Here is a 25,792-nt window from a genome sequence, read left to right as displayed (position 1 = left end):
GGGGCGCCGCAGGGAACCGTACTCTCTCCGGTCCTGTTCGCCCTGTACACATCAGACTTCCAATATAACTCGGAGTCCTGCCATGTGCAGAAGTTCGCTGATGACATCTAGGCCTTTTATCTAAATCTAGACATTTAGGAGATCTAGGCCTCATATGGAGCCAGTGATCATTAATGGAGAATGTGTGGAGCAGGTTAAGACCTACAAGTATCTGGGAGTACAGTTAGATGAGAAGCTAGACTGGACTGCCAACACAGATGCCTTGTGCAGGAAGGCACAGAGTCGACTGTACTTCCTAAGAAGGTTGGCGTCATTCAATGTCTGTAGTGAGATGCTGAAGATGTTCTATAGGTCAGTTGTGGAGAGCGCCCTCTTCTTTGTGGTGGCGTGTTGGGGAGGAAGCATTAAGAAGAGGGACGCCTCACGTCTTAATAAGCTGGTAAGGAAGGCGGGTTCTGTCGTGGGCAAAGTACTCGAGAGTTTAACATCGGTAGCTGAGCGAAGGGCGCTGAGTAGGCTACGGTCAATTATGGATAACTCTGAACATCCTCTACATAGCACCATCCAGAGACAAAGAAGCAGTTTCAGCGACAGGTTACTATCGATGCAATGCTCCTCAGACAGGATGAAGAGGTCAATACTCCCCAATGCCATTAGGCTTTACAATTCTACCGCCAGGACTTAAGAACTTTTTAAAAGCTATTATTAATGCTTTTTGAGACGGTGATTTAGATGCATATCATATTTTTTACTGAGTTAAGTATTGTATGTAATTAGTTTTGCTACAACAAGTGTATGGGACATTGGAAAAAAGTTGAATTTCCCCATGGGGATGAATAAAGTATCTATCTAATCTAATCTATCCTGCATCAACAAGATCTTTCTGTGGTTCAGAAGGCATACGGTGTATTGACCTTCATCAATCATGGAATTGAATTTAGGAGCCGAGAGGTAATGTTGCAGCTATATAGGACCCTGGTCAGACCCCACTTGGAGTACTGTGCTCAGTTCTAGTCACCTCACTACAGGAAGGATGTGGAAGCCATAGAAAAGATGCAGAGGAGATTTACAAGGATGTTGCCTGGATTGGGGAGCATGCCTTATGAGAATAGGTTGAATGAACTCTGCCTTTTCTCCTTGGAGTGACGGAGGATGAGAGGTGACCTGATAGTGATGTATAAGATGATGAGAGGCATTGATCATGTGGCTAGTCAAAGACTTTTTCCTAGGGCTGAAATGGTTGCCACAAGAGGACACAGGTTTAAGGTGCTGGAGAGCAGGTACAGAGGAGATGTCAAGGGTAAGTTTTTTTACTCAGAGAGTGGTGAGTGCATGGAATGGGCTGCCGGCAATGCTGGTGGAGGCAGATACGATAGGGTCTTTTAAGAGACTTTTGGATAGGTACATGGAGCTTAGAAAAATAGAGGGCTACAGGTAAGCCTAGTAATTTCTAAGGTAGGGACATGTTTGGCACAACTTTCTGGGCCGAAGGGCCTGTATTGTGCTGTAGGTTTTCTATGTTTCTCAAGTAGAAATTTCACAGCAGACAACAGTTTCAAGATAGATAGATAGATAGATACTTTATTCATCCCCATGGGGAAATTCAACTTTTTTCCAATGTCCCATACACTTGTAGCAAAACTAATTACATACAATACTTAACTCAGTAAAAACATATGATATGCATCTAAATCACTATCTCAAAAAGCATTAATAATAGCTTTTAAAAAGTTCTTAAGTCCTGGCGGTTGAATTGTAAAGCCTAATGGCATTGGGGAGTATTGACCTCTTCATCCTGTCTGAGGAGCATTGCATCGATAGTAACCTGTCGCTGAAACTGCTTCTCTGTATCTGGATGGTGCTATGTAGAGGATGTTCAGAGTTTTCCATAATTGACCGTAGCCTACTCAGCACCCTTTGCTCAGCTGTCTAAGCTCTTCTGAAGAAGCACAAAGAAATGGGCAAGGTTGAGGACCACCAGAAATGCAGTGGTCTGCCACAGAAACTGAATGCAGCAGACAAGAGATGCATTAAACTGATGTCCCTTCTAAATTGGAAGAAGTTCACAACTGCTGTCAGCTATGAACTCACAGAAATGACTGGAGCCCAAGAACAACCCTCTTTAGGGGTATTTTTCATGGAAGAGTCGCTGCTAAAAATCCATTCCTCCGAATGGGAAAGAAAGCCAAGAGACTTACCCAAGCATTAAAAAACACAAGGAATAGGGTGCTGAACGATGGCAGCAAGTGCTCTGGACTGATGAGTCAAAATTTGAAATTTTTGGCTCAAACAGGAGGCACTCTGTCTGAAAAAGAGCTAGACAGTGCTACATGGATGAGTGTCCACAGCCAAGAGTGAAGCATAGCAGATGATCTATGCATGTTTGGGGCTGCATTTCTGCAAATGGACTTGGTGATCTGGTCAGAATTAATAGAATCCTCAATGCTAAGAAGTACAAGCAGATTCTCAACTGTCAATACCATCAGGGAGGTGTCTGATTCATTCTGCTGCAGGACAATGACTCCAAACACATGGCCAAGGTCATAAAGAGCTACTTCAACAAAAAGAACAAAGAGTTCTCCAACAAATGATATGGCTTCCACAGAGTCCTCATCTCAAAATCATCAGGGCTGTCTGGGATTACCTGGAAAGACAGAAGCAAGAAAGGCAGCCAAAGTCTGCAAAGAACTGTGGCAAGTTCTCCAAAATGCTTGGAACAACCTACCAGCTGATTTTCTTATAAAACCACTTAACCACCCAACCATTTTTGCTCCTGTACACCTCTTCGTCGCTATCTGAGAGTCTGTCTTGTGAGCGGTATCACTGGAAAATTTATAGATGGCATTTGAGCTGTGCCTAGCCATACAGTCATAAGTGCAGAGAAAATAGAGCAGCAGGCACACAAATATCCCAGAGGTGTGCCTGTGTTGACTGTCAGCGAGGAGGGGATGTTATCACCAATCTATACTGACTGTGGTCTCCTGATATGGAAGTCAAGAATCCAGTTGTACAAGGAAACACTGAGGCCTAAGTTTTGAAGCTTGTTAATTAGTACTGAGGGGATAATGGTGTTGAATGATGAGCTGTAATTGATATACCACTGCCTGACGAGGTATTGCTGTTATCCAGGTGAAGCTTCACCCACTTGGAGGATGTTCTAATGTCAGCCTTTGAGACAGATCACTGGGTCACCAGATACTGTGGGGATTTCCACAGTGTAGTTTTATTCTCCCTTTCAAAGCATGCATTAAAAAATTTTCCTTTATATTAATGATTTAATCTTGGATATAGTGACTATAATTTCCAAATGATAAAAATCTTGGAGGTGAGATGAGTGGTGTGGAGGAGAGAGTTAGGAGTTCAAGAAGATGTACAGGCTGTTGGAATGGGTGGCAGACAGAATTTGTTGCTAAGAAACTTTGCCATGAAGAATGAAAAGAAGCTATATAAACTAGAGGACATAATTTCAAGTGGATTGTAAATACAGTGAGATCTGGAGGCAAAAGTGCATGGTTTGCTGGAAAGAGTAAGTAATAAAGTGGCTTAAAAAAAGCATACAGGATCCAGGATTTATAAATAGACCACTCAGAGATTTACTCGAATGGTATTGGGCACAGAGGAATTCAAGTGGAAAGACCAACAAAGTTGGAATAGACTTGCGTGTGGGAGATTTGATAGAATATGTATGTGGGAATTCAAAAGTAAATTAAGAAACTGTTCTGTCACGAGAATTTGTAACTAAAAAGAAGAAACTTAGGATAAATGGAAAATATTATTTTATTTTTGAATATCCAAGCAGTTAGGATCCGAAATAGATTACTTATAAAGATAGGAAGCAGATTCAAAGCCAAAGCTGAGTTTATTGTTATTTGTGAAAGTTATAAAAGTGTTTAAAAATGTTGCTAAAGAGTAGTGCTCAGTGTTTTATTGGTTGATTCAAGGATAAAATGGTTAAAGAGTTCAAACATTCAAAATCATGCTTAAAAACAAGCAGTTCTTAAACAGTGGAATAATTGTATTGTTCTGTCAAAGGATGGCAAAAACACAATACAGAGAAGTCCTCCTGCATTACATGATTTCGTATGTTAACAATTGTCAAACATTTAGTGATGCAGTAGTATATTATACTGATTCTGCACAGACATTACTTATTGAAATGCTGACTTTACTTACTCAAGTCTTTTCACTTAAAGCATAACTATGCTTAGAAACTGCAATGAAACCAACTGGAAATGCAATACAACACTAACCGCATTTGGAATCTGAAGCTTTCCTGCTGAACATTCTTCTAATCTTGATTTAACATGTTCACCAGACAATCCAGGTGACTTGTCAGTTGGACAGCCCAGCTTTGTATTATATTGCTCCATAGCAGTAAAATCATTGGACATTGCACTTAAAGTTTCCAAGTTACTCTTGCTAGCCAGTTTAGTGAGTTCCAAATTTTCTTCAGTTTCTGCTTTTGGAGAGCTAGAGAGTAAAGCAGCACCCTGATTGGAAACATCCTTAGTATCTTGTAAGCTGATGTATCTGGGGTTGAAAGATTGTTCAAGACCTTCTCGAATCCTGTTAGAGTAATGCATGGAATTTAATGCTGAACCAATATCAATCCCATACATATCATTAACACTAAAAGATATATTCATATTTTCGGCAAAAGGGTAGAAGCTCCTTGCTTTCCCTGTAAAGTTTTTTCTATTCTCAGCTTCATTCTGAAGGTGTAGCATGGGAGAAGGTGCCTGCTGTTTTCCCTTGGCTCGTTCAAATCCAGAAATTTTGACTTGCAGCCTTGTTACTTCAGATTCCTACAATAAGAAATGGAAAACATATGACAACAATGTCTTTTTGAAACTACTTCTCCACGCTTTCCATTCTGATTCACTATGGCAAACTTGTAGTGAAAAACCAGATGCCATGGTAGCGTAGCGCTTAGTGCCACACTATTACTGTTTGGAACATCAGAGTTTAGAGTTCAATTCCGACGTCATCTGTAAGGAGTCTGTACGTCCTCCCAGTGGAATGCTCTAGGTCCTTCCACAGTCCAAAGACAGACCAGTGAGTAAGTTAATTGGTCACCATGATTAGGCTAGGGCTAAACTGGGGGCTGCTAGGTGGTGCGGTTCAAAGGGCCAATTCCACACTGAATCTCTAAATAAATAAAAATAAAATTTGAAATACTATATAATTTAAGACTCAATTAAAGATTAATAAAGAAACCTGCATTCTGTGCTAGGAAGTTCAAAACCTATATTACAACTTTAAATGTAATTACATTTCTGTTATGTTTAAAGAAATATGCACAGCAAATGAAAGCCGACATTAATTTCTAAGGGATAGGGTTTCTTACAGTTGTCAGGCTAAAGAAAAAGTATCATGTGAACTCTGAAACATGCTATTTCAAAACAGAAATAATTGTCAAAGATGAAGAAACCATATCAATGTATTTGACAACTTCCACGTCTTACAATCCTGTGGATAGTATTAGAAACTGACAGTATTATACTGTAAACACGAGGAAATCTGCAGATGCTGGAAATTCAAACAACACCACACACAAAGTGCTGATGGAACACAGCAGGCCGGGCAGCATCTATAGGGAGAAGCGCTGTCGACGTTTTGGGCCGAGACCCTTCGTCAGGACTAACCTTAAGGAAAGATAGTAAGAGATTTGAAAGTAGTGGGGGGAGGGGAAATGCAAAATGATAGAAGACCGGAGGGGGTGGGATGAAGCTAAGAGCTGGAAAGGTGATTGGCGAAAGTTATACAGAGCTGGAGAAGGGAAAGGATCATGGGACCGAAGGCCTCAGGAGAAAGAAGGTGGTGGGGGGGAGCACCAGAGGGAGATGGAGAACAGGCAAACAACTAAATATGTCAGGGATGGGGTAAGAAGGGGAGGAGGGGCATTAACGGAAGTTAGAGAAGTCAATGTTCATGCCATCAGGTTGGAGGCTACCCAGCCAGTATATAAGGTGTTGTTCCTCCAACCTGAGTGAGTTGGCTTCATCTTGATAGTAGAGGAGGCCATGGATAGACATATCAGAATGGGAATGGGACCTGAAATTAAAATGTGTGGCCACTGGGAGATCCTGCTTTCTCTGGCAGACCGAGCGTAGGTGTTCAGCGAAATGGTCTCCCAGTCTGCATCGGGTCTCACCAATATATAAAAGGCCACACTGGGAGCACCGGACGCAGTATACCACACCAGCCGACTCACAGGTGAAGTGTTGCCTCACCTGGAAGGACTGTCTGGGGCCCTGAATGGTGGTGAGGGGCTACACCTGCCCTTACACTTCCTCCCTCACTACTTTCAAATCTCTTACTATCTTTCCTTTCGGTTAGTCCTGACGAAGGGTCTCGGCCCGAAACGTCGACAGCGCTTTTCCCTATAGATGCTGCCTGGCCTGCTGTGTTCCACCAGCATTTTGTGAGTATTATACTGTCTCTGAATAGTAGCCAGGATGTGGGATAGAAACTACAACAGGTGCTAGAAAAAACATTTTAGAAAGGTAATGCTATAGCAGTAATGGGGGATTTCAATATCCAGTTAGACTGAAAAAATCATGTTGCCACACGATCCCAAGAGAAGGAATTTGTAGAATGCCTACAAGATGGCTTTTTAGAGCAGTCTGTGGTTGAACCCACTAGGGAAAAGGCAATTATGGATTGGATGTTGTGTAATGAACCAGATTTGATTAGAAACCCTTAGAACGTGATCATAAAATGACAGAATTCACCCTGCTGTTTAAAATTGGATGTATTAGTATTACAGTCGAGTAAAGGCAATTACAGAGGCATGAGAGGGTAGCTAGCCAAATTTGATTAGAAGAGGATCCTAGTAGTGATAAAGGTACAGCAGCAATGGCAGTGGATTCTGGGAGCAATTCAGAAGACACAGGACCATTTCATCCCAAAGAAAAAGATGCATTCTAACTGGAGGAAAAGGCAAGTGTGGCTGACAAGGGAAATCAAAGACAAAAACAAAAGAGAAGGCATACGATATTACAAAAAAAAAGCAGGATGATAGAGGATTGGGAATCTTTTAAAGAAGGCAACTAAAAAGCAAAAAGAGGAGAAAAAACAAAATATGAAGTAAAGAGAATACCAAAAGTTTTTCAGATATGTAAAGAGCAGAAGAGAGACAGGAGTGGACACTGGACCACGGGAAAATGACACTAGAGAAGTGGTAATGGTGATGGATGAATTGAATAAGTTTTTGTGTCAGTTTTCATCGTGGAATACACCAGCAATGTGCCAGAAATTTGAGAGTCGGGGCAGAAGTGAATGTAGTCATTATTATTAAGAAGGTGCCTGGGAACCACAAGGATCTGAAGTGTGGATAAGTCACTGGAGAAGGTAGCTGAAGAAATTATGGAGGCAACAGTGATGATCTTTCATGAATCACTAGAGTCAGGAATGCTGGTAGAGGACTGGAAAATCATAAAGGTCACTTCATTCTTTAAGAAAGTGAAGTAAAAGACTGGAAATTATTGTTCTGGTACCTAAAAAGACCAAGGTAACATGTCTAAATGACTGGTGTCCTGTTGCACTCACCTCAATAATAAGCAACTGCTTTGAGAGGCTGGTCAAGGACGACATCTGCAGCTTGCTACCACCCACATTGAACTACCTACAATTCACCTACCGACACAACCGATCGACAGATGATGCCATAGCCACAGCTCTACACATCGTCCTTACACACCTGGAGAGGAGGGATGCTTATGTGAGAATGCTGTTCTTGGACTACAGTTCAGCATTCAACACCATAATTCCCTCCAGGCTCAACAAGAAGCTAGAGACCTCGGCCTTCATCCTGCCTTGTGTAGCTGGATCCTCGACTTTCTGTCAGATTGTTGACAGATGATAGTGGGCTCCCTCTCCTCTGTCCCTCAACACAGGTGCTCCTTAAGGCTGTGTACTAAGCCCCCTCCTTTACTCTCTGTATACCCATGAGACTATGTCACCACCCACAGCTCCAATCTGCTAACTAAATTTGCTGATGACACTACACTGATTGGCCTCATCTCAATTAATAATGAGGCAGCCTACAGAGAAATCATCAGCCTGACACAATGGTGTCAAGAAAACAACCTCTCCCTCGATGTTGCAAAAACAAAGGAGCTGGTTGTGGACTACAGAAGGAATGGAGACAGGCTAGCCCCTACTGACATCAATGGATCTGGGGTTGAGAGGGTGAACAGCTTTAAGTTCCTCGGCATAAATATCACTGAGGATCTTGTGGTCTGCACACACCAGTTGTGTGGTGAGAGGCACAAAAGCGCCTCTTTACTTCAGACGGTTGAAGAAGTTTGCTATGGGTCCCCAAATCCCAAGAACTTTCTACAGTGGCACAATTGACAGCATCGTAACTGGCTACATCACTGCCTGGTATGGGAACTGTACTTCCCTCAATCGCAGGTCTCTGCAGAGAATAGTGTGGACAGCCCAGCTCATCTGTAGATGTGAGTTTTCCCTCTATTCAGGACATTTACAAAGACAGGTGTGTAAAAAGGGCTTGAAGGATCATTGGGGACCTGAGTCACGCCAACCACAAACTGTTCCAACTGCTACCATCTGGGAAACGGTATGCAGCATAAAAGCCAGGACCAACAGGCTCCAGGACAGCTTCTTCCACCAGGCCATCAGACTGCTTAATTCATGCTGACAAAACTGTTAAACTGATGATCCTGTTGTACATAATATTTATTATAAATTACTATACATTGCACACTTAGACGGACACATAACATAAAGATTTTTACTCCTCATGTATACGAAGGATGTAAGTAATAAAGTCAATTCAATTCAGATAGCCCAACTTTAGTGGCTTTGGAATCCTTTAAGGATGAACTTTCAGGGTACTTGGAAACCCATGACAATAAGCCAAGAAGATCTTGCCTGACCAATCTGTTATTCTTTGAGGAAGTAACAAGCAGGATAGACAAAGGAGAATCAGTGGTTGTTACTTACATGGATTTTCAGGCCTTTGACAAGATGCCGCACATGAAGCTGCTAAACAAGACAGTATTGTATAGTATTACAGGAAAAGTACCGGCATGGATGGAAGACTGGCTGACTGGCAGAAGACAGAGTGGGAACAAAGGGGGCCTTTTCTGCTTGGCTGCTGGTAAGTACTGGTGCTCCATTCGGTTTGGTGTTGGGTCCACTATTTTTCACATTATACGTTAATGATCTGAATGAAAAATTGATGGGTTTTCAGATGATGCAAATATATGTGAAGGGAGAACAAGTTGGGAGAATGGGCAAAGATGTGGCAGATGGAATACAGCATCAGAAAGTGTATGATCATGAACTTTGGTAGAAGGAATAAAGGTATAGACTATTTTCTAAATGGGAGGGAGAATTCAGAAATCAGAGGTGCAAAAAGTAATTTGGAGTGCTAGTGCAGGATTCACTATAAGTTAATTTGCAGGTTGAGTTGGTAGTAAGGAAGACATGTGCAATGTTAGTATTTATTTCCAGAGGACCAGAATACAAGAACACAGATGTAACATTGAGGCTTTTTAACGCCTATAAGGTCTCAGACTATATTTGGAGTATTGTGAGCCGTTTAGGGCTCCATAGCTAAAAACAATGTGCGGAGAGGGTCCAGAGAAGGTTTACAAGAATAATCCCGGAGATCATTAACATGATGAGTGTTTGATGTTTTGGGGCTGTAGTTTCGAAGCTGGAGTTTTGAAGAATGAGGGGTAATCTCACTGAAACATAACAAATATTAAAAGGCCTTGACAGAGCAGAGAGGAAGTTTCGAATAGTGAGGGTCTAGGACCTCAGGGCATAATCTCAGAATAGAATGACGCCACTTTAGAAATATGATGAGGAGGAATTTCTTTAGCCAGAGGGCAATGAATCTGTGAAATTCATTGGCATTATCAGCTATGGAGGTTAAATTATTTGATATTTTTAAAGCAAATGTAGATAGATTTTTGATTAGTAAGGGCGTCAAAGGTAAGAAGGCAGGAAAAAGGGGTTGGGGGGGGGAATTCAATCATGATCGACAGGCTTGTTAGGCTGAATAGCCTAATTCTTCTCCTATATCTTATTGTCAAACCTAGCCTTATCCACCTTCGTGCCACTCTAATTTATTATTCTTGTTTCTTTTAGATCTTGCTTTCCATTTAATCATTTCAGATTAATTTCATTCTGCACATTTTTGAATTTTTGATGTCCCATTTTCTCGAATTCCGTCTCTAAACTATTTTACTGCACCACATCCCCAATTCTAGTTCTTCATATCCTTCAGTACATTTTCAAAACCCATTTCTTTTCAATTCTTCCCTTTTCTGTTTTGGATTCTGATTCTGATTTTGTAAAGTGCCTTGACAAATCTTTGGTATTATGGGCATTGTATCAATGCTGTTGTCAAAAGATAAACTTTTGTTCAATGCCTCAACCAAAAGAAAAACCTACCTTAATTATGAGAGCTTCTTGAGTAGCACTTATCACCTCCTTTTGAAAGTGGAGCTCTGACTCAAGTCGTAGGATTGTTTCTTGGCTTTTTTCCAGCTCCTGCTTCAATTGTAGCAGCTGTTCATTTGAGATATGGGTAGCAGAGCTCTCCTCAGTAGATGCTATTAACTGTGGTATGCTTTCTTTCAGCACTTTGACCTGTGACAAAATAAAAATGCACTTTTAAAGATCAGTATCTGAGTGTTAGAATCTGTCCCATCTCTCCACAGCAAAGATACAAATCCATATCAAATAGATTGGAAGGGAACTCTTGTAAAATCATCAACAAATATTTCCAGGCATGTTGAAACATAGCTTTGTTACAACAAGATTTAATGATTTTCATATGATATAAAAATTATTTAAACACATGGTCTTGTTTATGAAGTAGCAGAAAGGTGAAGATTTGAGAATTACCCACCTCGGTCATAAACATGGGATAGCTAATTAATTCCTCCACGTCCAGGATTAAGTAAAAGAAACAGCACAGACCCATCTAGGCTTTCTATTCCCATTCACTATCCAGAATCTTACAGAGTATATCAGGATGTGGCCACGCACTGGTATAACCCAAGGTCAAAAGGCTCCCATTGAACATTTTCATATAAATAATGCCCATTTAATAAGATACTAGCAATTGTTGATCTGTATTCCAGCAAGGAGCTAATATCTTCAGTTAACTTGACAATGGAAAGACACAATGTTGACATCAAAAATCGACAGTAGCCAGTATGCAGAGAACGCACATTGCTATTGATTAAATAAAAATTGACATGTTATTCTCCACACTTTTGCACAGTCATCATCCTTCCAGTTTAAGATGTCCTTCAAATATTGTGGATTAGGTATACCAGTATTCTCAAAATAGGATTAATTGCACTTTCTCAGGTCTCAGAAACTGGATATCTGCTATTCTTTCAAAGAAACATTATGGTATATTTAATATTAACCTAGTGCTGGAGGGGGTTTTCTCTGTCTGGAGGACTGAGACTAGTGGTGTTCCACTAAGAGCAGTGCTGAGACTTCTATTAGCTGTAATATACACAAATTACACACACAAAATGCTGGTGGAACTCAGCAGGCCATGCAGCAAGGATGGAAAAGAGTAAACAGTCGACGGTTTGGGCCAAGACACTTTATCGTGACCAATGAAGGGCCTCAACTCAAAACATCAACTGTTTACTCTTTTCCATAGATGCTGCCCGGCCTGCTGAGGTCCTCCAGCATTTTGTGTGTGTTGCTTGGATTTCCAGCATCCACAGATTTTCTTGTATATACAGTATATAAAGGATATGGACAAATACAGTGCCTATAAAAAGTATTCACCCCCTGTCCCTGGACATTTCCATGTTTTACAACATTGAAACACAATGGATTTAATTTCACTTTTTTGACACTGATCAACAAAAAAGGACTCTTTCATGTCAAAGTGAAAACAGATCTCTACAAAGTGATCTAAATTAATTCCACATATAAAACACAAAATAATTGACTGCATAAGTATTCACTCCCCTTTTGATATGACACACCAGTCAAGGTGTTTCTGAAAGGTCCATCTGCTGGTGAGTCAGTATCCTGGCAAAAGCTACACCATGATGACAAAAAAACATGAGCTTTTTTTTCCCAACAGTGGCTTTCTCTTTGCTACGCTCCCATAAAGCTGCTACAGGTGAAGCACCTGGGCAACAGTTCTAGTATGCACAGTCTCCCATCTCAGCCTATGAAGCTTGTAACTCTTCCAGAGTTGTCATAGGTCTCTTGGTGGCCTCCCTCACTAGTCCCCTTCTTCCACAGCCACTCAGTTTATGAGGGCAGCCTGCTCTAGGCAGACTTACAGCTGCGCCATATTCTTTACATTTCTTGATGATTGATTTACAAGCAAAATCCTTTGCTTGTAAATGGAGACAAACAATTGCCAACAAATATCATGGCCATAGTATAGACCCAGAAAGAAAAACATTATACCTTCATCATATCAAGTTTATACATACAGTAGTCATATCAAATTGTTGTAAAAGCCAACACATATCTATTGCTTTGTTGTATTTTCAACATTAACGGTTTACCAGCATTTTCAAACAGTTTCCATTATTCTTCGTTGAATAAATTAAACCCAACCTCTTCTTCGTGAGCATTCATTAAGTGTTCCACAAATTCTTTTAACTTCTTTATCTCTGCCTGCATCTTGAACTCTAATTGAGTTTCTTGAGCTTGAGCAGCAGACAAGTCTTCTGCAAGGTGAGCAGCATGCGCTTCCTGGAGGTAACAATTATAATTAGAAATGAATTTGCGATTATTAGATTATGAAAATTGTTACATTACACTCAGTGGCCACTTTATTTGGTGCATCTATATACCTCGTTAATGCAAATATCTATTCAGACAATCATGTGCGAGCAACTCAATGCATAAAAGCATGCAGACACAATCAAGATGTTCAGTTCAAACAGCAGAATGGGGAAGAAGTGTGATCTAAATGACTTTGACCGTGGAATGATTGTTAGTACCAGACAGGGTGTTTTGAATATCTCAGAAACTGTTGATCTCATGGGATTTTCTCATATAACAGTCTCCAGAGTTTATACAGAATGGTTCAAGAGACAGAAACATCCAATGGGCAGCATATCTGTGAGCAAATACACTTTGTTAATGAGAGAAATCAGAGGAAAATCGCCAGACTAGTTCAAACTGACAAGAAGGCGACAGTAACTCAAATAACTATGCATTACAACAGTGGCGTTCGGAATATCATCTCTGAACGCACATGTTGAACCTTGAATTAGATGGGCTACAGCAATAGAAGACAATGAACATACACTCAATGGCCACTTTATTAGGTACAGGAGGTATCTAATAAAAGGGCACTGAGTGTACTTGTGTAACACTGCACAACAGCTTTTTTTAAAAAAAAAGTTGCTTCCTCAAGAGATTTTTTTGTTTATGATAGACTGCTTGAAGCTGAACACAAATATAATTTCATAATTTTAGAATATTTGTATCACGTAGGAATTTGGAGAAACAAGAAATTAACTTTTATTGAATATTTAATTGCATAATGGTGCTGACGCTTCACATAGTTCAACTAAGCTAAAATTGTTATTTTTGATGATTTTCAATTCTACTCAGTGTCTGGGGCTTCCCGCACAAGTGTCCAACAATAATCTGCCAGTATTGATGGATTCTAGTTGCGCTGATAGTGTTTCTCCTTGACTGCAATATCCTGGTGAAACCTTTCACCACGCTCATCACTGACGGTGCTAAGATTTGCAGGGAAAAAGTCTAAATGGGAATACAGAAAATGAATCTATGGTGACATGTTGCACTTCATGCTTTTGTATGCTTTGAAGCATGTTGGAAACCAGATACACCCAAAAGCAATCAGGAAGCAAAATCTTTGTTCAGTGTAATCAAACCTCTCTAATGTGAAAGTGAAGTGCATAAAGACTAGCATGTACCAATATGATTGATGAGAATTTAACTTTTTATTTGATATGCCAAATCTAATTACCTATTACCAGCAATGGATTTTAAATTCCAATGAGTATTTCAATCCCTCAAGGGGAAAGTACTGGTATTCAAGTTTATAATCATCATGAATTTCACTAAAAATCCAAATGAAAATCCATCGGTTCTTGAGGCTAGATAATGGAAATATATAGCTCATGTCCATACAAAAAAAAACACTTAACAATTTTTAACATTTTTGTGACCAGCTCAGTAGAAATCTGTGATCTACCAGCAAGAATAGGTCGCTCAGGCTCTCCAGCCTAATCTACCATTTAATACATCATGGTTAACCTGTGTGTAATCTCATCTCTATATTCCTATCTGTAATAACCTTTAACCCCCTTGGTTAACAAGAATTGATTTATCGCCTCTTTAAAATTCTCATGAGGACACTGCTTTCATAACCTTTTAAGTAAGGCTTATAAACTTTGAAAAGAGAAAAAAAGTAGTTTCATGGTTAATGCCTTATTTTAAAATAGCAACTTCTGGTTCTAAATTCTCCTATAAAAGGAAGCATGTCCTCCCTATTCATCCTTCCAAGACCAAATCTTATATGTTTCATTCATCCTCTAAATTCTAGTGGATACGATCATAGTATATGTTGTTTAACACTGAATGGAGTAGCAATGCAATTTTGTTGTCCTGAGCAATGACAACAAAGTTCTAATTAACATCTCCAATCTTTCATTATGAGACAACACCTCAAATGTAGATATTAATCTACTACATCTTCTCTGCGCTGATTCCAACCCAATAAATAAGACCAATAATGTACATTATGAGATCTCACCAATTCCTAGCACAACTTCTAGACTTATGTATTTGCTGCCCTATAAATGAATGAAAATGTTCTATGTTCCTTCTTAATTACCTGCTTTATCTATTGTATCCATCATCCTTTTGCAGATCATGGAAACAGCAATGAAGTATCCTTTTACATTTGAGTGCGACAGTATTCTTGAGTCTCTACATAGGACTTGCATGACTGACTGTAGTGAAAACTGCGCTACTAACACCATGAAGGAAACCCTGAACACGTTGAGAGATAGAGGACCTTCATTGCTGCCCTAAATCCTTTCACAGCTCAGAGTTCTGCAATATCTTACTACTTGGATAATGCTTTTGTTTTATATTTTTCTTGCTAAAGTGGATGGTTTTATATTTTCGCACATCATGCTCCATTTGCAAGATCTTTGTTCATTCACTTATCATGTAAGTAAAGACAACCTATACATATATACACACACACACACACACACACACAATTTTGCTTTTGGATTTTGGCATTTAATACATTTTTACATAGGCACATGGATGATAGAAAAATGGTAGACTCCATAGGAGGGAAGGGATAGATTCATCTACTCCCCATAACACCGCAGATGCATAGGGCAGCAATGAAGGTCCCCTATCTCTGGTGGTGTTCAGGGCTTCCATCACCACATCAGTAGCTCAGTTTTCACTACTGTCAGTCATGCAAGTCCCATGTAGAGACTCAGGAATACTGTCACACTCAAATGTAAAAGGATTCTTTATTGCAGTTTCCGTTTTGTTTTACCAGTCAGGCTTGTTAGCCCTGAGTTGAACCTCCAAACCTGGAGAACTGGTGGACCGTTCTTAGTCTAGCTTCTATCCTTTGACGTGTTTGGCACGGGTGACCCTACCAACAGCCAAAGCATAAAGCCCCAACTCCAGCCAGCATAGCTCTCTCTGGGTCATTGAGACACACAGGCCTCCAAGCCCTACAACAAGGTTGTGACCTCTTGGAGGAGATTCATCTTAGAGTAGGTTAAAAGGACGGCATAATATCGTGGGACAAAGGCTTGTACTGTGCTGTTTCTAAAGGTTTTTTTTCCTAGTATCACAACAGGGATTTTCATGCCAAGACATAAGCACAGTTTAGATAAAGCCTTTTATATTGTCCCTGTAACCTAAATTCCTAAGTTAGTCTGCAAAACAATCTTTAGCAAAAAACTGTTTTCTTCTAGTTATTACAACACAAGGTTATCTTTTGTTTCATTGCCTCAAATTGACTACTTTTCATAGTTACCTTTTCACGAGATCGTTGAATAGCTTGATCCAACTCAAGAGTTAAGTGGTCTGCTTCCTTTTGTACCTGTGCCAGCCGTTGTCGAGCCTCCTTCAATTCCAAATGATAGTGTTGCATTTGCTGATGAGCTAAACGCACTTTTTGACTTTCACCCAATACTTCCTGCTGTTGCTTTATGATGCACTGCTCCTTACTTGTCAGAATCTGAGAGTAAAATAAGACAAGTAGTAGAAAGACTCAAAATTTTAAGGTGTAGCTAGGACAATGCTTATATCTTTTTACAGTGTATACTCCATATTTGTGGAGATTTTCTATATTTAGTGTTCGGTGTTATTTAATTAGCACAAGGTCAACAGAAAATACGGAAATCCCATGTTTTTGGTACTGGAATAATATAGTTATGGTTCGTTATACAACTAAATCAGATTAATTTGTTCTTCCTGCTGAACTAAAGGAGATTTCAAAACATCTCCTTGACTATTCTAACATTCTCTTGGTCTCTCAGCCCTATAATCCCATACATTCCATTACTGGTGTTTGTAAGTAAGTGTCTTCCTTGGTCCACTATTCTGTGAATCCACTGGGGAAGTCAGAGGCCTGCAGCCTGCCAGTCCACGAATCTAATGGAGGCTGGCGGGCAGGAGGTATCCTGTCCTGGGGTTGGACGACTCGTGTGTGAGAGGGTGGGTGGGTGGAAGGAAAGGGGCTTGTTTTATTGTTGTTATTTTGTTGATTTTGTTCTTCTGAACATTGTGGATATGCTACGTTTGCGCCAGAATGTGGGCCGACACTGGTGCCCCTAGCACATCCTTAGGTTATGGTGGTTGTTAATACAAATAACGCATTTCACTGTATGCTTCAATGCTAATGTGATAAATAAATGATTCTGAATCGTTGCCCAATTTTACTAATCACTACTGACTTCCAATTCTCTAATGCCTCTACAGTGAATTCTCTACAGTAATTCTCTACAGTGAATTAGTGTAATTCATTGCCACCAATGCTGGTGGAAGCCAAGTCATTAAGTATATTTAAAGCAGAGGTTGATCAGTTCTCGATTAGTGAGGATATTAAAATTTAAGGGAGAAGATAGGAGAATAGGTTTGAGAGGGATAATAACTCAGCTATGATGGAGTGGCAGAGCAGACTCGATGGGCCAAGGTGCCATTATGCCATTTATAAACTTATGTTCCTATGTCTTAAGGTTTCAATTCTCAATTCAATTTGTTCCTCCTAATCCACCATCTTTCTTCCCTACCCTTCAAACTCTTAATTCCCCTGCTATTAGCATCTTATGAAGCTTACCATCCTTTCCTTCAGGCCATCAGTGGTAAATGTGTTTCTGCCATTTTAGCTCATCTCTTTGATACTTAATTTCTAAATCTTAATTAAATCCTCAGTCATCTTCAACCCCTTTAAAGCCAATAGTTTAACCAAATATATTTTTGTCACCTTTCACAATTTTAAAATACCTTGGTATTAAAAATTAAAGATCCTACAGGTTTGTATTGCTTAAGGATTACTTGGATACTTCTACCTGCTTGTATTCCTCAATCTGTAAATGTTTTACTTCAACTTCACTTTTCAGATGATTAATTTGCTGTTCCTTCTGTAGTAGTTCAAAGTCTTTTTCACACAGCTGTTCTTGTGTTGACTGTAGCTTTTCATCCAAAGTTCCCACCTGTCCACAGAAAATTACATTAAACTGTCTCAGATTTGGGAAGCAATTTGGATTGATAAACAGTTGGTGATGGAACGGGGTAGAGGGAGAGATAGAGAAAAAAATATTCAGAATAAGAGAATAGACATATTTACTGTCCAGCTGTATACCATAAAACAGCAAATGTGATATTAGCACGTCTTCAACCAATAGATAAATAAAGGAGGGAATAAATGTTTATCCTTGTCTATTCAAATAACATTATAGCTACTCTAGATAAGCTCAGAGATATCTGCACTCATCTAATTGTGCTCTGCTGATTATCTCTGAAGAGAATGATTTCAATTGCGCTGATTTGATCAATTGTCCGATCTACCTCAAACCCCACCTCTAATGTTCATATTGACTCTGATTTCAGTAAGGTGCAGTCACTGCTGACATGGAAACATGTAGTAATCCTCTCCAAACTATCTTGTCTTCACTTAAAATATCCTCAGCCACTCAGATCTTGTAATGTCTTACCAAGACTCTTGGGCTCACTCCTGGGCACCCTGGATATGATAACTATAGAAAACATTCTCCAGAATTCAATTGAAAAAAACAGACAGACTGTTATATTAATGAACTGTTAACTTATGCTAGCAAATGTGGTACATTAAGAAACATTGGATTCCTTTTCATTTTTATATAAAGATCATTTACATTCCAAATACTGAAACATGACCATCAGTTATCATGAAAGTAACTGGTAAGGAATCAAATATCATTTGCTCTCTAGAACTTTGGGCAGTGGTCCAACTTCTCTGGATCCAGAAGACTGTTCACTAGTAAAGACTGCCTTGATAACAAGCACTAAGGGCCTGACAAACAGCAAGGCCTCAAACAGTAAGACTACTTGACTTAAGTAGGTCAGAATCAACCCTGTCTTTGAAGTTTCATGTCAAGTAATGCTCATGTCTCAATATTTATTTGGAATATAATTGTTCATTGTGCAAAAAAAAACAGCAATGCTCCTACCAGGCTTAGCTACTGTATCTGTCAAAATAGTCATGGCTTTGAATATTGACAGTCACAATAGAGAGATTCAAAAATATTAAAAGTGAAATGTGTCTCAATATTTTTTCTTAAAAAACTAAGATCACTTATTTTAAAACACTTAAACACACTTCAATGATGTAATACTATGAACCAAACAGAAATCTTACTTTTAAATAAGTAACTTTTCTCCCCACCAGCCTTATAATGTACATCAAGAGGTCACATGTGCTGCACCAGGTCTATCCTAGCACAGAATCAAAAAACAATCTTCATTGCAAATGCTGGGGATTTCAGTCAGCCTTTGGCCTCCTATTAAACTTGATGCAACTTGACCAGTAAGTTGTCAACTTCTGCAAGAGTACACAAATCTTGAAACTCAACAGCACTTAAGTTGAGAAATCTAATTTCATGTTGACCTGCCAACAATAGTCCAGGAAAGTAAGATTGCTAGAAACAATCATCTTCCCATCATTGTTCAAAGATGCCTTAACTTTATGGTAAGCTTTGACTTCTTATTTCCATGGTGATGAAGCTAAAGTGGAATATGGTGGATTTGAGTTAATTGTGGCAGCTGCTCATTTGGGGTAACCCTTAAAGAACAAAAATTGACGAAGACAATAGCCGGGATTCCCTTCATTCCTTTGGGACACTATGCCACTTCATTGGGACAGGCGACTGTTGCCGAAAAGTTTCTAACTAGCGTCAGTCGTGTGAACTATGTGACTGTTAAAGACACAGCACCGTACTTAGAGCAAACAGTTTTTAGTTAATGTCAGTTGTGTGCTTCGTGTTCAGAAAGCAGTGAATTTTGTTACTGATATTTGGTGAAAAATAAGCAGAAAGAGAATTTAGAATCGTTTTGCTCACTGCGGTTTCAAGCATTCAGGCTTGGAGATGCCAGAAATGGCTAGGAGTGAAAATGAAATGAATTCACTTCTTCAACAACTTCAATGAAATTTGAAGGTATCTACAGTAATCTTGAATGTTGCAATGAAAATAAGGAATTGGACAATGCAATCTTCGAAAGCATTATATGAAGACAGTCCATTATCTGTACTAAGTGTCTGCTAATTTTGTTAATTTACAGTCAACGAAAAGAATATGGCAGCATGTTGGTTGTCCGTCATAATCGACAATGTCAGTGAAAGCTGGGCAGCTGAGCTTTTAAAGTGGAAAAGCCATTGCATTGAACAGTTCCACTCTCTCGCCCTCAGAAGTTCAGGTCCAGTGGTCGTCATAGACTTGAGTCTTCCTTGGTTGCAATGGATGACCATGACATCTTCTGTGCCTTATCATGCCCTTCACTCTCCACGAAGCATTGCAGAACCAGCTTCTAGCCATGGATCTCACTGTTGATCTCAACTGCCCAGTTTGCTGGAGCTGCCTCCATATGTTAGGACAGGCATATCCCTATTTCACCAGGGTATGAGGCCCATCGGGTAGTATCACCTAGTTTTGTCTGCCTGTCAAAGTGATGTATCAGGATCTGGCCACTGTTGCATGCAAACAGCCACCTAGAGCCACAGGGTAAGAGCTGAGTGGCAGGTGAGGACCAAATATGAGAGAGCTACCTCAGAACTGATATGACAAGTCCCTTCACCAGAGGTACTACCTCTCCCTGGATATTCTGTACACTGGTTGAATTCCTCTGTTGATAACTATTAGGATCGAATAAGCAGTTTTATAGTACAGTAGTAGGATTGGTAGTGTTCTAATTTGTTCTGTATTTCATTTGAATACATAATTTGTTACTCATTTAAATGGTAATTTAGAATTTTTTAAAATACCTTTTTAACTATTTTTGTGAAACTTTGGCTAAGTGAGCAGCTGCTTAATTGGGTCAAAATGTACTGGTCCCAATGTAAGGTATCCCAATTAACCGGAGACCACTGAATCTAATATACTACTTTTCTAGGTCAGTCAGATTATTTGGTTTAACTCTGAAGACAATGTTGAGGTTTTTTATGTTTAAGAAGGAGGTATATCAAACCTGTTTATTCCGTTCCTTAATGCTCAATTCTGCTTTCTCCAAAGAAGCTTGTAAATGAATAATCTTCTGTTCCATCTCAGTTTTGTGTTCATGAACATCCATATCCAATTTTGTAAGCTGTGGAGTAAGTAATATCGCACAGATAAACCAATATTAAATTCCACAATTTTATTTTTTATTTTAATCTAAAAAGTTTTCTATAGCAAAATGAAATTGCAAATCAGAACTGAAACTTCAAAAAAGCATATTGAATATGGATCAATTAATTGCACATTGTATAATCCTTGCCTAAATGAAATAATACAGTGAATGTTTTCTTTTTAAGAGCTGATAACCTGTTTATTATTCTGGAAAAGAAAATTAGAAACATTTAAAATTTAATAGCTTCTAAAAATTCGATAATTTAGCGATCACCTAAATGAGTGACAATTCATTTGAATTATTCAGCACCACGCCTATATAAAAATGTACCAAAAAATTGCAATCCAAAACAAAAACAATGTTGGAAGCTTTCAACAGGTCAATAAATGTCAGTGGACATAAAATACTCAATGCTTTGGGTTATAGATTCCTCATCAGTACTATAACAATAAGAAAACAAACTGTTTTATGCATTAAGTGGGAGGGATGAAGAGGAAATGTCATGTAAGGGTACTAGCAGATATTTTCCAGACAACATAAATATTTTCGGTACGAGCAACTAGATACAAAAAAAAAAGAAATAAAGAATCCTGCTGGTTAGGCACATGAAATAAAAGAAAACACTGGAAATACTGAACAGGTCAGGCTGCATTTGTGGATTGACTCCAGCTTCAGAGGTCACCAATACTTCTGCCTCCTTTGCAAGATTCATACAGGCAGCTCAATCTTGGTAGATCAATTGTTTCAGCCTGCCCTTGTAGAACTTGAGAGTTTTCAGTTTCATGGTTCTAATTAACACTTCTTCACAATAGACTTCCAATTCCTTCATATCTTCACCCTACAAGAGGATGCTCAGTGGCTCTTTCATTTCTTCCTTAAGCAGAGATCAAGGTATTCCTCCTCTACCACCATTCACCTATGGCACTGCTTCTTAATGATGTCTTGGACACTACGGAGGCTGGAACCCACTATAGAGCTGACTAATTTTACAAGTTTCTGCAACTTATTTCAATCTTCTGCAATACCAGACGGTGGTGCAGCCAGTCAGAATGCTCTCCATGGTCCATTTGTAAAAGTCTTAGAGTGTTTTAGTTGACAAACCAAATCACCTCAAACTCCTTATGAAATATAGCTGCTGTCTTGCCTTCTTTATAGCTGCATCAATAAGTTGTGTCCAAGTTAGGTCCTCAGAGATACAGAAACCCAGGAACTTGAAATTGCTCGCTCTCTCCACTTCTGATCCCTCTGTGAGGATTGGTGTGTGTTCCCTTGTCTTACCCTTCTTGAAGTCCACAATCGGCTCTTTGGTCTTGCTGACATTGAGTTCACTTGTTGCTGACACCGCTCAACTAACTGGTATATCTCACTCCTGTATACCCTTTTGTCACTCTCTGAAATTCTGCCAACAATTGTATCATCAGCAAATTTATTGATGCTGTTTGAACTATGCCTAGCCACACAGTCATGAATGTAAGAGAGAGTAGAGCAGAGGGCTAAGCACACAGCCCTGTAGAGCAGCAGTGTTAATTGTCAGTGAGGTGGAGATGTTACTTCCAATCCACAGAGATTGTGGTCTTTTGGTTAGGAAGTTGAGGATCCAGTTGCAGAGGGAGGTACAGAGGCCTAGCTTCTGAGGCTTTTTGATCAGGACTGCAGGAATACCAGGGTTAAATGCTGAACTATGGTCAATAAACAGCATTCTGACATAGGTATTTGCATTCTCCAGGTGATCTAAGGCTGTGTGGAGAGCTGTTGAGATTGCATCTGCTATAAACCTTTTGTGGCAATATCAGTTTTGCTTTCTGCATTTGTAAAGAATTGAAAAATTTCATTACCTTTGCTATTTAATTTCCATTTAGCCCTCAATGTGTTACATGGTCCATATGTAATTCCTCCCTTTTCTAAAAATCTCTACCTCAAATTTCCATCTTAAGGCTGCTGATTACCACTGCATCTTCTTGCACCTTTCTTCATATAGGGACTCTATTTTTCCAGTTTCCCTGTTGTATCCGCTCTGATGACAAGACTTTTCACACCCGTGCTTCTAATTGTTTTTTTCTTTCTCTTTAACCGTGGCATTCCTTCTTTATAGTTGATAAGGCCCTCAAATAATACTCCTTTATTTTCCACACCTCTGCGTTCACTCCCTTTCATTCCAGCAAGACAGACAGTATTTCCCACACCCTCGCTTTCCATTCCACTAGCTTCCAACCTCAATGAATCACCATCCATAGTTTCTGCCACCTCAGACACATCTTCAACTCTACTCCCTTCCCCTTTCAGTATTTTCAGAAGTCTGTTCCACTGCAATTCCTTAATCCATTCTTCCATCTCCACCAAATGTCCCTCCTTTACATTTTCCCATGAAAGTACAGGTTTACAAGACCTGCCCTTTTAGCTCTCCCATCATCCAGGGATCCAATCAGTCCTTCTGGGTGATGCAGCAATTCAAAGTACATACATGTCACAATATACAATCCTGAGATTCATTTTCTTGTGGGCATATTCAGTAAATCCAAGAACCATAATAGAATCAATGAAAGCCAGCACCCAAAAGGGCGGACCAACAACCCATGTGCGAAATATAACTAACTGTGCAAAAAAAACATAATATTTAAACAAGAAATATCGATAACATGAGATGAATAGTCTTTGAAAGTGAGTTCATAGGTGGTAGGAACAGTTCAGTGATGGGGCAAGTAAACTTCAGTGAAGTTGTCCCCACTAGTTCAAGAGCCTGATGGTTGAGGGATAGTTCTTCTAATTTAGAGCAATGCATTCTGTGTCACGATACAGTATATCATGATATATATAAGCCTTACACTGGAACAATGTAGAAGGCTGTGTATATTGAAGAAATTGGTACTTAGTATTCAATTTAACAATTCCAGGTAACTAGTTTTGTTTTCCCCACAGAGGCAGCTGTACATTTTGTGTTTTAATTTGCTTCATTTGTCTTTGCTCTCCAAAATAATTATCTTGATCATTTTTGTATATTGCACTATAGACATTTTCTCTGCACAGCACACACCCCAGAATCCCCTACCACTTCTCTGCAACTCAAAACACATTTGCTTTCTTACTTTTCCAGTTCTGATGGCAAGTCCTTGACCAAAATATCAGCCCTCTTTTCTCCCACTTATGCTTCCTGAACTGCTGAATGCATCCAACAGTTTCTGTTTGTGTCCATAATATAAACCTTGTTAAATATTAATCCTTAGTCCTTCAATGCAAACATAATTGGCTCAATTTAAATCTGATAACTACAAAAAATGTAGACCGTCTCATTTTTCAGACTAGTCATCCTACTTCTCAAATAGCACACCTCAATACTTCATAATGCTACAATGATCTCAACATATCAATCTGAATTTCCCCATTCATTTCTAAGTACTGCTCTACAAAAATAATCAACTGACTACTGAAATACTCCTCACAATAATTAAAGAAACTATTTTATATACAGTTTAAATGATTGATCACTTGACTCATATCAACAAAAAATTGGGCAAAAAATGATGAATGCAGTAAATAATACATATTAATAATTGAAACTAAAATAACTTTAGGAAATTACTCAGCATCATCCATTGCATAAAATTTAATTTGCCTCATGAATTACCTGAGCCGCTCTTTGCTGAAGTTCCCATTGCCTGTCTTTAAGTGCTTGGTCCATATCAATGATGTTTGCATCTTTCTCTTGCAATTCACTTTTGCATTGTCTATGAAATGAAATTAAAAAATCAGCAAAAATAGTCTCACAGAGCTCAAGAAGGACCCAAAACAACTAAGGCAGTCTTCCTTACAATATCTCAAAAACACCTCTCAATAAAAGATTGGCTTTATTTGTCACATGAACATTTAAACAGCAAAATGTATTGCTTGCATCGGGGATGTATTGGAGAAACTCACAAGTGTCACCGCTCTTTCACAACAACATCACATGCCCACAACTTACTAATGGTAGTGCAGTAGTTAGTGTGATGCTATTACAGCTCAGGGCATTTAGTGTTCAATTCCAGCGCTGCCAGTATTGGAATTGGTGAGTGCATGCACTTCCTGTGGGTGCTCTGATTTCCTCCCTCAGTCCAAAGATGTAGTGGTTAGTAGATTAATTGGTCATTGTAAATTGTCCTGCAATTAGGCAAGGTGGGTTGCTGGGCAGTGTGGTTCCTTGGGCTGGAAGGGCCTGCTCAGTGCTGTACCTCAAAATAAATAAAAAAATAAAACAAATTTGGAATGCGCGAGGAAACAAAAGCACTTGGAGGGAACCTAAACAGTCACAGAGAGAATGTATAAAATCTTTCCAGAGAGCAGTAGGAATGAACCCCAATATTACAGCTAGTGTGCTGTAAAGCCTTGCGTTAACTGCTACACAATGCCCTCTCAGGATGTTAATGTGGTGCACTTTATGAAAGAATACATTGGCTGGAATCCTGAATCAAAAGGGAATGCTGGTAGTAATGAGATCAGGCAGCATTTTTGTAGAGGGAATAAACTGATGATCCTACCAGCAAACTCTGACACAAATGGAAAAGGCCAATTACCACCATTTTGCTGCATTTCTAACCTCCCCATCTGACTGTGGGAGTGGGGTCCTCAAAAGGAACTCCCAAGGCTAGCAAATTGACTTCCCGAATTCTCCTTTACTGCAACCTGGTCCTCCACTTGCAACCCAAGTCTTCCTTCCAGATTTCCATTAGGGTCCCAGGAAATGTCTGAACGTGGCTTTACTGTTAGCTTGCAGCTCCAGAACAAACAACATAGCTAGTGGGATGATTGTGGCACCATATGTGGAGAGGAGGTACTACTTGCAAAAATGGCTGTACATATCATCAGCAGTCTATCTGCTAATAAAGGAGCCTCCTGATCATGCAGGCATCTTTCCTTTGGCACAGACTATAGAATTAAGCCTGAAGGGGATGACTAACTCTTT

The 25,792-nt window shown here is 39.4% G+C and overlaps 1 protein-coding gene across 4 annotated transcripts in view; it reads right to left on the bottom strand.

The window, feature by feature from the left end:
* ccdc18 (coiled-coil domain containing 18) overlaps nt 1–25,792 on the bottom strand; it is a 131,705-nt gene that overhangs the window by 6,279 nt on the left and 99,634 nt on the right. For 3 of the 4 annotated variants that reach the window (XM_073062694.1, XM_073062696.1, XM_073062695.1), the window contains 7 exons: nt 24,479–24,578; nt 20,716–20,832; nt 17,565–17,708; nt 16,028–16,231; nt 12,589–12,726; nt 10,432–10,629; nt 4,251–4,805 (listed from right to left, as the gene is read on the bottom strand). In XM_073062694.1, coding sequence (XP_072918795.1) covers nt 4,251–4,805; nt 10,432–10,629; nt 12,589–12,726; nt 16,028–16,231; nt 17,565–17,708; nt 20,716–20,832; nt 24,479–24,578 — 1,456 coding nt within the window. Of the gene's footprint in view, nt 1–4,250; nt 4,806–10,431; nt 10,630–12,536; nt 12,727–16,027; nt 16,232–17,564; nt 17,709–20,715; nt 20,833–24,478; nt 24,579–25,792 lie in introns of those variants that run through there. The other variant, XM_073062697.1, reaches the window with a different exon arrangement.

Source organism: Hemitrygon akajei, chromosome 12 (genome assembly GCF_048418815.1).
Source record: "Hemitrygon akajei chromosome 12, sHemAka1.3, whole genome shotgun sequence".
NCBI classification, from domain to species: domain Eukaryota; kingdom Metazoa; phylum Chordata; class Chondrichthyes; order Myliobatiformes; family Dasyatidae; genus Hemitrygon; species Hemitrygon akajei.
Note: the sequence above shows the minus strand (reverse complement) of the source record. Positions and strands in the feature narration are given on the sequence as shown.